At 34.5% G+C, this 12,897-nt stretch overlaps 1 protein-coding gene across 1 annotated transcript in view; it reads right to left on the bottom strand.

Annotated features, from left to right (window-relative positions):
* Positions 1-12,897, bottom strand: part of MMP16 (matrix metallopeptidase 16) — a 169,024-nt gene that overhangs the window by 74,072 nt on the left and 82,055 nt on the right. Inside the window, exon 3 of the mRNA XM_079300674.1 lies at positions 6,015-6,137. Within this exon, the coding sequence (XP_079156800.1) occupies positions 6,015-6,137 (123 nt within the window). The remainder of the gene's footprint in view (positions 1-6,014; positions 6,138-12,897) is intronic.

The following is a 12,897-nucleotide window of genomic DNA, read 5'->3' on the forward strand; positions in this document are numbered from 1 at the left end:
TCATAAACTACTGTCTGTGCCCCCTGAGAAAGTACTGCATTTTGGAAGCTGTCCTGTGATACAAAATCAAAAAACCACAGGAGTACACTTATGCTACCACTACCAAAAACTTCACTGTTGCTCTGCTAAGAATATCCCTTACCAAGCTGGCAGATGTGCCCTGTCAGTCCTGCTGTGTGCTCCCTAAGGCACGTGTATTGCCTCAAGCAGAGCTCTTTGAAGGATTAGAGCCTCTGTTATTTGCCATGTACAAGGAATATGGCAAATGAATCAACAAGCTCTCATAGAAAACAAGGCACGTCTAGAAAAACTGAAATATTGATATAGAAAAAGTTTATTGGAAATATACAGCTTGTTTTGTTTTGTTGTTGAGTTTTTGTTGTTTTTTTTTGTATTTGGGAATCTTAGTGATTGGTCAAAGTCCCACTTCGTTCTTAAGTAAACAGAAGGGTCTTCTGCTATTATCTGTGAAATGAGGAAATGGATAAAAATAGATTGGAATTTTGTATTGATATTAAATTGAATAATTAATTGGTTTAAAAGGGTTTAACTCAATGTTAAAACATCATGTTTTACATTTTCTTGCTTTTTTAGCACATGAATTAAGTTTTAATCAGATTACAAATGAGAAATTGAGCCATTGAGCTAGTTTCACACTGGAGTAGACTACCTTTGGTAGCTGACATTTTCCATGGGATTCAGCTACTGACTTACTTTTGTAAGAGCATCCTACATCTCCAGATTCATTGTAAAGTTATATTTTTTCAAAGCATACTTTTGGTATTAAAACCAGAGAGAATTCTGGCTTCCAAACCAACATTCTAGAGTGGGCACGATTATATTGAAAAGTGCAGCTTAAAAGATAAATTACATAAATCAGCAGTTATTCCTATACAGGAGTATTTATGGAAAACAACTGTCTATTTTTAATGTGTTAAACAAAATCCAGTTTCAATCCTAAAAGAGCAAATACCAGCACTGTGCAACACAAATATTGAAATTGTCTTGTTGGGAACTTTGCTTAAAAGAATTCACCAGTGCAGGTATCTGAAACCCAAGTTATGTTACATTTCTGTCATGTTGTTTATTGTACAATCTCCAAAGGGCAAGTACAGTAAAATCAATCCATAAAGACAGTCTATCAGTTACCAGAGATACTAGGACTCTTCTTTTAAAAGTCTTTAGTTTATACCTATGATTGCAATGGGAAATAAATGGGAAATGAAGTCTCATGAGCCCTTTCCTATTACATTTAGATCTTCATCTCAAATCCAGCAATCACCTGAAATAGTGTAACTCTCACAAGCAGTTGAAAAAATAGAGGAATTGGGTATTTTACACTCAACATATCCAGATAATGGAGCTCAATAGAAGTGTAGGATGTGACAACTCAGAACCACTCTTATAGCAAGGTGAAAGCATACCAAGACAAAGGCCTTCGTAATAAAAATCTATTTTTTTTTCTAAGCATTTTTTCTGAGCATTGCTTCCCAAGTCCCAGTGTCTAGTGATCACTTCACAGCAAAGAAGTTCAAATGACAGATAGATCCAAAGCTGACCTTGACCAGACTAGTAGTGCAACTTTACAAAGAGGTTGAAGATCCTGTAATTACCAAACAAAAGACAATCTATCGAATGGAACATTTATTTTCATGCCATTTTTTACAAACTAATAAACTGAGTGATAAGTTTTATAAGTTTTTACAAGTGTTATTTTTAGACAACCACAGCCATGTATCAATTGATTATGCTTTTTTGTGGTTATTATTGCTGGTTTTGTATGATTTTTAACCTGATAGTTTCTTCAAGTACTACAACTTTAAAAGACCTATCTTCTAAAGAACAATTAGATTTTATCACTGATCTGCACTTTTCCTGTTGATTTACTATTCCTACAGCTGCCTGAAGAGTCCTGTTTTGAGAGTGCTGTCCTAGAATCCTGAGTCTTATTGATTTCAGAAAAGCTTTGGGTTTTCCTTCCCTTCCCACTCCTTTCCCAAAATATCTTAAAAGAAAAATATCCATGTTTCACTGACATATTTTTGGCTGCATCAGCTTCAGGAGGCTTGCAACATTATCAGGATATACCTCACTTGACTGTGTAAAATCAGTAATCTGAAATTTAAATAGATGAAAGAGCAGGAATTTCAACTGAGTAGGTAAAAAGATGCAGTCAATAATCTGTTTGAAGTCAGCTACTTACAGATCTGTGCTTGATAATAAACTGTTCAAGTAAAATGAATTGAAACATACATTAGATTCAAGTAAGATGTTGACAGAACCTTTTTATTGTCATTGATGTAAATCAAACCTAAACTGAACCACAACTTTTGAGGTTTGTTTCTTGTTTTGGTGGGGGTTTTTTTGTTTGGCTTGGTTTTTTTGTGTGTGGGTTGGGTTTTGGTTTTTTTTTGTTTGCTTGTTTTTTTGTTGTGGTTGGTTGGTTGGTTGGTTGGGGTTTTTTTGTTTCTTTTATGTTGAGTTGGTTGGTTGGTTGGTTGGTTGGTTGGTTGGTTGGTTGGTTGGTTGGTTGGTTTTTAATGACAATGTAACTTTTATTGATAGTAATAAATTATCTCTGGCCACAACATATTTCACTTTGGGACTTCATCTCTCTAGAAATTCCTTTCTAAGATGTTGCTCCACTGATCTCTCACTGATGTGAGGTTTTTTTAGCTTCAACTTCCATCCAGTTTCAGTTTGCTGACTCTTTGCAGCTATAGACTAAGAGCACTATTACAGTTCATACAGCTCTTGCTCACGTTGGTTAAACCTGAACTATCACTTTTGATTGTCTTTGGGTCTGATTTTCAACCTCCTGCTACCATGATTAAAAGAATTTATAATTACCTTGCCTCTTCATTTTCATGGGTAACATTCTCCTCAATGTTCATTAAAAGAAGATGATATGTGAAAGAGATGGGATTTCCAGGACAAAAACCCAAGAGTAGCAAAATACTTGACAGATAAATGTTTTTATAGGAAAGTTATTTTAAGAAATCTGATGTCATAATATACTACTAGGTAATCTAAAAATCAAAAAAGTGCAACATAACCATGGAATGTGTTCTAAATATTTGTAGTAATACACACAATCTTTTTGCTAATATGAAGCACCAGTATTTTCAAAGTTTTTCTTAATCCAGTATTTCCTTACTTTTTAGTGTGGATTTAAAATATCCAAGAAAGAATTCTCTTTCCATATTTTACACAATATGGACCATTTAGACTACTGAAATTGCATAGTCTATTGCTAACAAACCAGATAAGACTTCATTGCATACTGAAGCTCCCAGTTTGCATTCATTCATTTCTCTGAACAGTATAAGGTTTAAATCTTTCATTTTCTTTCAGAAATAAAACCTAGGCTATATCTAACTTGCAAAAGGAAAATGCCAATTATCTGGGACTTGACCCATTGTCTACTGGAGTCAAGAAAAAGATTAATTTATAGTGGGTTTGGGATGAAGCTATTGACCATCTACAGCTAAGTTTACTGTACCAAGTGAATTGTTACACATTACTCATCAATTGAATTTGGCTTTTTCCTTCCTTAAGACAGAAAAAAAAAATCAGAATAGTTTTTGAATTATTATTTTATTTTAAATCATTACAAATTCTAAGTCATGGTTATAAATTCAAGGCAAAGCTTTTAATTTTTTATTCTCCAGTTTTACTTGCAAAAGTATTTTGCAGATAGAATAATCTGGACAATTGAGAAATAAATGATGGCTGGGGTTCAGATTATGAATAGTATGCACAGAATTCTTATGAGTAGGGCTTCGTATTCAATAATTCTCTAAAGTGGACATAAATATTTATATTCTATTTTCATAAAACTGATAGCTTAATTGATTCACATTGTTGCTCCTTCTTTAAAGTACTGGGTTATTTTCCTAGCAAAAGAGAAGGTGACTATATTTTTGAGAATCATAAATACCCTCTTTAAGAGTTTTTTTAAAAACTTACATGATTTTTAAAAATCTGTTCATAGTATTTTTTAAATTTCTTCTCTGATTCTGTACAATGTAACTTGATATAGCTTAAAATACTAAGGAAAGATTAAGACTGGGGCAAAAAAATACATTGCTAATGCAATTTCTAATTAGAATTGTAATTTTAAGTCACTTCTTTGAAACTCCATATTGAAATTTTGCAGAACTGTTTCAGGTGGAAAAATTACATGTTAAAAATGTGGAAAAGTTTCAGGGCGAGGAGGGGTGGAGAGTCTGCTTTCAGGAGTATTTGCTGTGGGGTTTTGGTTTGGGCTTCCAGAAAATTTTAAGATGTAGTTTTTTTAAGATGTAATTTTTAGGGACAAAGCGGGTTAAAATGTCATTCATTTAACATGTCATAAGTCTGTAAGCAGGGAATTGGTGAAAAGTATGAGAATTTTAGTTCTTTTCTTTGGTCCTTATTTGCTTTGGGCTGTTTTCTAATTCAAAAAGATAATATAACATATTTTTTTTCATTCAAATCAAACTTAGGGTTTCTATTTTAAATAGCTTTTGTACTGTAATTCACTGCAAAAAAACATTACAGACTTATTCACTTCAAAGCTCTCTTTGATTGGAGGTCTTGTCAAAGTGAGGGAGAGAACATTTTAGAAGAGGGGAGGCAGGAAATAAAAAACTGCTATAAATTCTTCAAAGTGAGAAAGATTACTAGATAGCTGTCACTTAGTTTAATACTGAACACTTTCATTTGTTATTTGGATTAATGCCTTGGGTGACAGTCCAGAAGATATACAAGTGGTAGGATTTAGACAGTTGTAAAAAAAATCTGTAATGAAATAGGGAATCAGACTCCTTATAAATCAGAGGGGTAGAAAACCACACATATGAGTAGATGACTATGCATGTCTCCTAAGTGTGCACACACTGCATTTAAATTCTAAAATGCAGCTGGATGTAAAGTGCTCTAGGTGGATATTCTTATTCTAACCAACTATAAATTACATTTACATTAACAATAAAGAACTTCAGCCTATACAACATACCAACCCCAAGGCAGTCAGTTGTCTACTGCTTGATGTCATAGCCAAACATGAGGTCTTAAACTAGAATTCTCTAATTCAGTCATAAACCACAGTTGTGACACAGGGTTACTAATGAGACTATCTTCACCAGGGTATGAGGAACAGTTTATATGGCCATTAGGGCTTATGAACTTTAATACTTATGGGTTCATGAATAATTGCACCAGTTAATAAATTTGAAAAGTATTTTATCCCTAAGAACTTACCCCTGTTAGATATCACAGGAAGCCATGATGAGGCTGTATAAATCCTCTAACAGTCTGCATTGGAATCCTTGTTTTGCTGACAGATTATGGATTTTATATTACATACATGATACTTTCTCTGGTTGACAGAGCTCTAGTGAGTACATCTTGAGAGTTTCCATCTAATTTTCCCTGCAAGGCCTGAGTTTTGACAGCAAGCACACTGTGCTAACTACATGCCAGACTCAGGGGTGATACAGATTTTCTGCCCTGCACACACTCCTCCTATGCCCATCATCACCTAGACAGGAAATGGTCATGTCAGTGACTCATCAAATTATAATCAAACTAACTTGTATTTAGAACATACCCATGGACATCAACATTTTGCAGAGACTGACTCCTTTAAATAACCTATTTTACATATTAAAATTAGAAATCTGAGTTTCATTACAGCACTCCTAGATTCAGAGCACTATGAAGCTGAGAGAAGCTGCCAAGAAAGTTGAAAGATAACTTTAAGGACATACTGGGTGCTAAATTGATGCTGTAAGCTTCAGAAAATTTACTGGCTACTAAATACATGCAATTTTAATCCAAGAAAACAACTTGGTTCTTATGCAGCACATGCATACTTACAGGAGGCATCCATAGCAGCACTTTTATATCACACATTAATAATAAACTTCTCCTCAAAATATTGACAAACGTTTAGGAATTTATATTTACTGTAAATGAAAAGTCATCACTATCAGTGGCATTTGAATGCCTGTAAGAATTATCTTTAGTACCTGTAAGTGATATGTTTGTGTTGCCATTTCTGTCCTGTCAACGCGTAGCGTTTCCGACGGATGTTAAATCTGGAGCTGCCTCTTGTTTGGTCAGGCACACCACACCGAGGTTTCTTCATCCAGCTGCAAGAAACAGCACCACACAGTTAAAGCAACATGAAAGAAAAATCATAACCACTCCATCCCTAATACAAATATGCAATTATCTGGATACATACATTTATAGAACATATAAGCTAATAAAACAACAGACACTTGGTGTTCTTTTAATTCAAGATATGGAAATTGCTAACTTTCTGATACTATCAAGTTCTCTATCTTACTTTTCCACACAATGACTGTATTTCTACAGTGCTCTGCAATATTTCATTGTTTTCCAGTATTTCAAAAACTTTAAACTTGCCAGCATTTGAAATACATTATAATTAGGATGATATCTAATTCAAAAGTATAATTTTCACAGCAATATCCTTGAACTATTTCTCACCTGTAAGGCACTATTTAGTTCAAAGAAAACAGCTGAAGTTATTATTTTATATTATTTTACATTAGTAGAATGCCTCTTCTTATCATAAGGAAGAAGTAAGACTAAAGTCTGTTACTGCCTAAGTAAAACACAAATCTCCTCTGTTACTTTTTTAAATCTCATTGGACTACATTTCTATGCCAAACAATTACTTATATAAAAGCTATAGTTTTCCAATGGCATTTACCACTCATACCCTATATTCAGGGTTTCATGCTTGAATTTCTGACCATTAAACTAGAATTATTTTGTAAATAAATGTACACATAGCAGCTGTATATATGTGTGACTGGATGACAGAAAAGTAATTTGAAATGTCATCTAAGGAGTAGATTCCCTTTAAAACATGCACAGGTAATAAAAAGCTCCAAAAAAGCAAGCAGTCATCAGTCTCCCTAATTTTGATCAATGGGTAAGAAGCAGTTTAAAAGTACAGTTAGACTTGTAACATTTCATATATGCTGTAGCTATGGATATATAGCAAACTGTTTTCCAAAGGCACAAGTAAGTGTTAAACTCACCAGCCTGTGGGAAAATACTAAATTTTCTTGATAGTTCCAAGATGGCACTGCACCCCACTAGTACTGATAAGAGCTACAGAAGTGCCTGCAAAAACTCTGATGTGAGACAAATCTATTGATTAGTACTGGTCAGGAACCCAAAACTCAAGAATTTAACAGCCTTAACTGAAGCCATCAAGTTTACAATCACCTGTTTCAAGTAAGGAACAGAACTATTTGCTCTAATTTCAGAATTAGCTTTAATAGTCAGAATACTTATGCATGTCACATAAAACAGCTGATATGCAATGAAAACAATGTTCTTTCCCTAGTGCCTGCAAAGACAATACTGCAAAAATCTAAAAATCCTTACCCCCACCAGCACTTGCTGAAACACTCTGCAACTTTCCTTCAGGTTCCTTTGGTTTTTGAAATAAAATAGCGATTCAACAAAGTAGACATTAGGAATTTTTGGGACAAAATATTACTGAAAAGTTTAATTTGCTCTAATAGTGCAAGAAAATGAAGCAAAGAAGTAGACCTCTGCTACAGACCAAAAGGCAATAATATTCTTCTTAGCAAAATGAAATATTTACACTTCTTGAGAATGAAATTCACTCAGACCTTTGAAAACTTTTAGACACGTTGCCAGTAATACTTTTTCACAGTACATGTTAGATCAGTATGAAGCATTTTAATAGCAGAGTATATATAAATTATATATATATATATATATAAATTATAAATTTCTGAAACTGCACACACACATTGCAGAATAAGCTGTAAACATAACAAAAGATTGGTGTTCTCATCTTGAGGTGATAACCTTAAGATGATCCCTACATCAAGAGCAAGAAGCAAGGAATAAAGCAAAAACAAATAAGTATTATATTTTCTTAGAAACATGTACAAAGATATTGCATAAAATATATATCACTGTCAGCTGTATCATTTCAAGGGCAATGACTTAAAAGTCATTGAATTAGGGCATTCCCCTTTCCAAAAAGTTTCCATTATTTAGCTTAACTGATGGAGACCTATTTTAGTAACAGGGTTTGCTCACTGGTAAGCTAGGGGCAGATAAGAGTAGGCATTCTAAATTCTGAATTTAAAAATCAATCTTTAAACTTATTGAAATAATTTCTCAAGTCAAAAAATTCCATAATCTTACAGAAAATCTTGTTGATATAAAGAGTTTTGCACACTTTAGAATGAATACCAAAGTCAAGAACAGTAGGTAACATGGATTCAAAAGTCAACATGGTATTATCTTACTAGAACGACTGACAATCCTTTTTACCAAATAGAATGTAGCCCAAAATAACATGTTATGAAATTCAAGGAGTCACAATTTGTTCTTGGATAGTTTTTGAAGTAGTGTGTACCTATCAAGGACATTATGCTTGCACCCTTATTGGTTTGGACAGGGAGGGGATGTTCCAAGTTGTCATGCTGTCTGGACCAATAATGTTCTTACTGTTCTTACATGAGGTCTGGGACTGTAGTTCACACGATATAAATCCAAATATAAATCAAAAGGAAGTCATTGCATGGGCAGTTCAGTGGCTTTCAGGAAATTATCTTCATGTAAAATGTAAGGAAAGATGCAATTCATAGCTGAAGATCTGGAACATCACCAAATCTATCACCTAGATCCCAGCTGAGCTAAGTTTAGATGTCGAATTTTAAACAAACTGGTGTGTGACTAGTATGGGAGCTCAGTATTTTCTAACACAGAGATGAGGCAAAAATGTTAACAATTTCTGATACATAAATGTTCCTTTTATTTGTTTAATTTTTTTTTCCCTACAGTAATTGTTCTCACATTCACTTGGAGGAAGACTTCTCTTAGTAATAATCATTAATGCTCATGACATTCCAGATACTTAGCACATAATATGGTCTTCCCTTGGGGGAATTGACAAACAATTTCTATGTTCTTCCAAATATAGATTCTTCTAAAGTAATATGATCAAGGTCTTCAATGCTCCTGATTGTTTGTTAGAGTTTGATTTTTTGACACGTTTTTGAAATGTTTTGAAATATGTTTTATTTTTAAAAGGTGCATACATGTAATGCCTTTGCCTCTCTTTCATCATTTTGTTTTTGAACTTGTAGAAATCTCTTCTGCAGCAGCCCTTCAAAATTAATATTTTATAAGTACTCAATAAAGAGGCTTAATTGTGACTAATGTTCTCTATCTGTACACTGTGTCATGTCACATTCCTCTTCTAACTCCATTAGTTTGAATCTTGAAAAGCTATATATGTCAGGAAAATTTAAATATTTTAGACTCAAAGCAAATTTAGAAAAACTAAAGAAGAAAAATATGCAGCAAAACTGTGATGCTCTTCCAGTAGAGAGATGAAACTGAACTTCTACCTCAAGCCACTTGGCTAAACATATTTTCTTCTCTGGTGTCTAGGAGGAAAAATGTCTTTCTGTCTATTATTTTTCTTGGGCCTTCAGGAAAAAATTACCTTCACAAAATCAAAGCATTAAAATCATACCTTTGGTTGAAAGCCCCAACTGCTTTATCCCTTATCAAAATTAATGCTAACGTTGCACCATTGGTTTGTTGTTGTTGGCTTTGGGGGTTATTTGGGACAGAGTTACAGAAAAAAAGGAAACTGAAAGAGAGGGTTCAACTTGACTTACTGCAACTTCACTTAGTGGCTGGACAAACTACAGATGTGTATTTAAGAAAATTACTGAATTATACCCTTAAACTTCTAGTGAGGAGAAATAGGTACATCTTTCTAAGCATTTTGGCTTACTGCAGCCTGCTATTACAGGATTTTATTGATATTTGCTAAGTAAAAGGAAACAAAGAGTGATGTAAGATATGGTATTTCAGCCCTGATGATTTCTTTCAAGACTTCTCACTGGATATTTGCTGGAGGTACAGATCTTATGCATACTTTTGTACAAAAAAAAAAAATTACTAATTTACTAAAAAATGAACCATTGGATCAATTTCAACAGCTCAGAATTTACTTTGTGACTGAAAGTTTATATATAAACAGCAGAGAGCATAAACTTGGTTAGAAGCTCATCTAAGCATTGAAATAAGCATATTTGCCATTTATTTCTAAAGGATGATGTTGGAATAAAATGAAAGTTTTGTTATTATTTTACAGATTTAGGCAGCATCCTATCATGATCATTCCATCTGAATATCAACAAGTTTGCAGTGTACTCCTCAAAAATGCAAAACAAGCTTTGAGAATAAACATGTACAGCAGTTTTAAGAAAAGACAACAATTAGCTTTTTCTACAGCTTTTCTTTTAGGGATGCAGAAGATCAGGAATGCTAACAGTGGGCCCAGTTTCAGAGATGTCCTTTTTCATGAACTGCTGACTGTGTTTGGTAATATATAAATGAAATACAGAAAATACTGTGGCAGTCCATTCAAATGTCAGACAGTATTTTCACTGGGTACTTGTATTCAGAACCTCCCTCATATTTTTACACCATTATAAGGGTGTCTCTTCCAATAACTCACTCTTCTTTACTGGCAATAAGTATGCATCATTCTCCTCAAGACACTTGAGAAAAAAAACAAAAAACCATAAACAAGTGAATGCTGAGTAATAGGGAGAAGATGAATACTGTTCATATTTATGCATACCAAAATAATCATTGAGGGATTAGCTTTTTTCAGAGCAGCAAAATTCCCCCAGGAGACATTTGATGGTGCTGCTGCTGTAGGACATTATTTCTTTGTTAATATCCCCAGAGTTGCTTCCTATCAAATTGCTACTATAACTTTTTTAATTATTTGTCCTTCTGAAGACAAAGAGGCACATCATAATCTCTCCTAAAGATGTGTCAAAGAAGCAGGTAGATACTCATGCACAAGATGAGAACACATTTTTTATGAGGTTCCTGCTTTATTTATTATTTGCAACACCAGCATTGTTAGTTATTACAGCATATTAATCCCAGAGAAACAAATTATAAACTGTCACATATTTCTGACCTAAACACTATATACACTTTCTGTGAGATGAAAGGGAAAATAATTTCCAAAATTTACAACATAATGCCACAAATGAACAACCAAAAAAAACAATCTATCCTTTATAGTCCTATGTCCCATGAATATTCAGTGATGTGAACTGATGGTACCTTGAGGCCAGAATTCAGTAAAAATGAAGTTTTTGTTGTTTTGTTGTTTCAACATCAATGTAAATGTGACAAGCCTTTAAGAATCAGTTCTGTTCCTAATTTGACTCAAGGTAATGTGACTCCACATATCTAAGTAAATGCAGCATTCATCCAGCATGAGTTACATGCACCTAACAATTGCAACATATTAATGTAACTTTCTGTGCAGAAGAAAATCATGCATCAAAAAATCTTGAAGACTCAATATTCCACTTTATAAGATTAATATTTTGGATTGCTGCAAGTGATGGATTTCTTCATCTTTTAAATTGCAGAAGTGAAGAAAATCTTGCTGGCCAAAATGCCAAATTAACAATATTAACCACTTCCATTTGAGTTTGGAATTTTGGGTTGGTTTGTTTCATTTCAATTCTCCAGCTGATACTCTAAACTAAGAGATGGACTCTGCTTTTCCTTAGGTTACCCCTTTCTGTCTCTTCTGTGCTGCTGTGAACAGACTGTTTTACTTTTAGTGAAATATATTGTCTCTCAAAAGATGCTACTAATGTGTCTTGAAAAGGGTACTAGTTTCTGGCAGCACTCTCCTCAAAGATCAATCAATGAAGCTGCATGAAGAGCATAGACTCTTCACCCTGCAGATTGGACCATAAACATACTTTTGAACATGGCTCTTTCACAAGGCATTTACTGCTATTGCACTGCATGGCCTAAGATCCTTTAAATTCCTAAACTGTGTGATCAACTCACCTCCCCTGAGGGCAGCCACAATATCTGCTTTGTTTTATTGCTTTTCAATGCAATAGAGTATGTGTCAGTGGAATAAAATGATTTTTCCAATCCTGCCAGCATTTTGTGTAGTCTCTTCCCTAAACTCTAAATGATAGAAAAATCATTAATGTCAGCTACTTTACCATGAAATAATAACAAAAGATGACACATCAGGTTGGGGGTGGTAAATGGGAAATGAAGGAGGGCTTTCCCACACCACCCCCAAATAAGCATTTTAGAGCAGTAGAAGCACATTTCACTGAAGCAAATGCTGATATGCAATGACAGCACTATTGAGTTACTGCTTGCCTTTCAAGCAAAGGAACTTTTTCTGAAATCAAAAGATAATCTTTATCACAGTTTAACTGAAACGAGTCCAACAAGCACTTCAAATCAGAAAACAGCTGAAGTTGGAGAAGACCTCTACAATCATTGATTCCAACCATTATCATGGGACTGCCAAATCCACCAAAAAAACATGTTCCTAAGTGCCATATCTATTTCCTCTGGGTAGCCTGTTCCAATGCTCGACAACATTTTAAGTGAAGAAGTATTTCCTAATATCCATCTAAACCTCCCCTGGTGCAATTTGAGCCTTGTCCTGTCTCTTATTACCTGGGAGAAGGGGCTGACCCCTGCCTGGCTACGACCTTGTTTCAGTTGTAGACAATAAGGTCCCCGAGCCTCCTTTTTTGAGGTTCAACAGCCACAATTCCCACAGCTGCTCCTCATGGCACTCATGCTCCAGACCCTTCCCTGGCTCTGCTGCCCTTTCCTGGGCACACTCCAGCTCCTCAATGTCCTTCTTGCAGTGAAGGGCCCAAAATGGAAAGTGGGATTCCAGGAGTGGCCCCACCAATGTGAAGTACAGAGGCATGATCACTGCCCTGGTGCTGTTGTGTTAATCCCACATACATTCTCTTAATTGTGTATTAATAATCCCTGTTATTTTATTTT

This window comes from Erithacus rubecula (genome assembly GCF_903797595.1).
Source record: "Erithacus rubecula genome assembly, chromosome: 3".
In the NCBI taxonomy this organism is placed as follows: Eukaryota; Metazoa; Chordata; class Aves; order Passeriformes; family Muscicapidae; genus Erithacus; species Erithacus rubecula.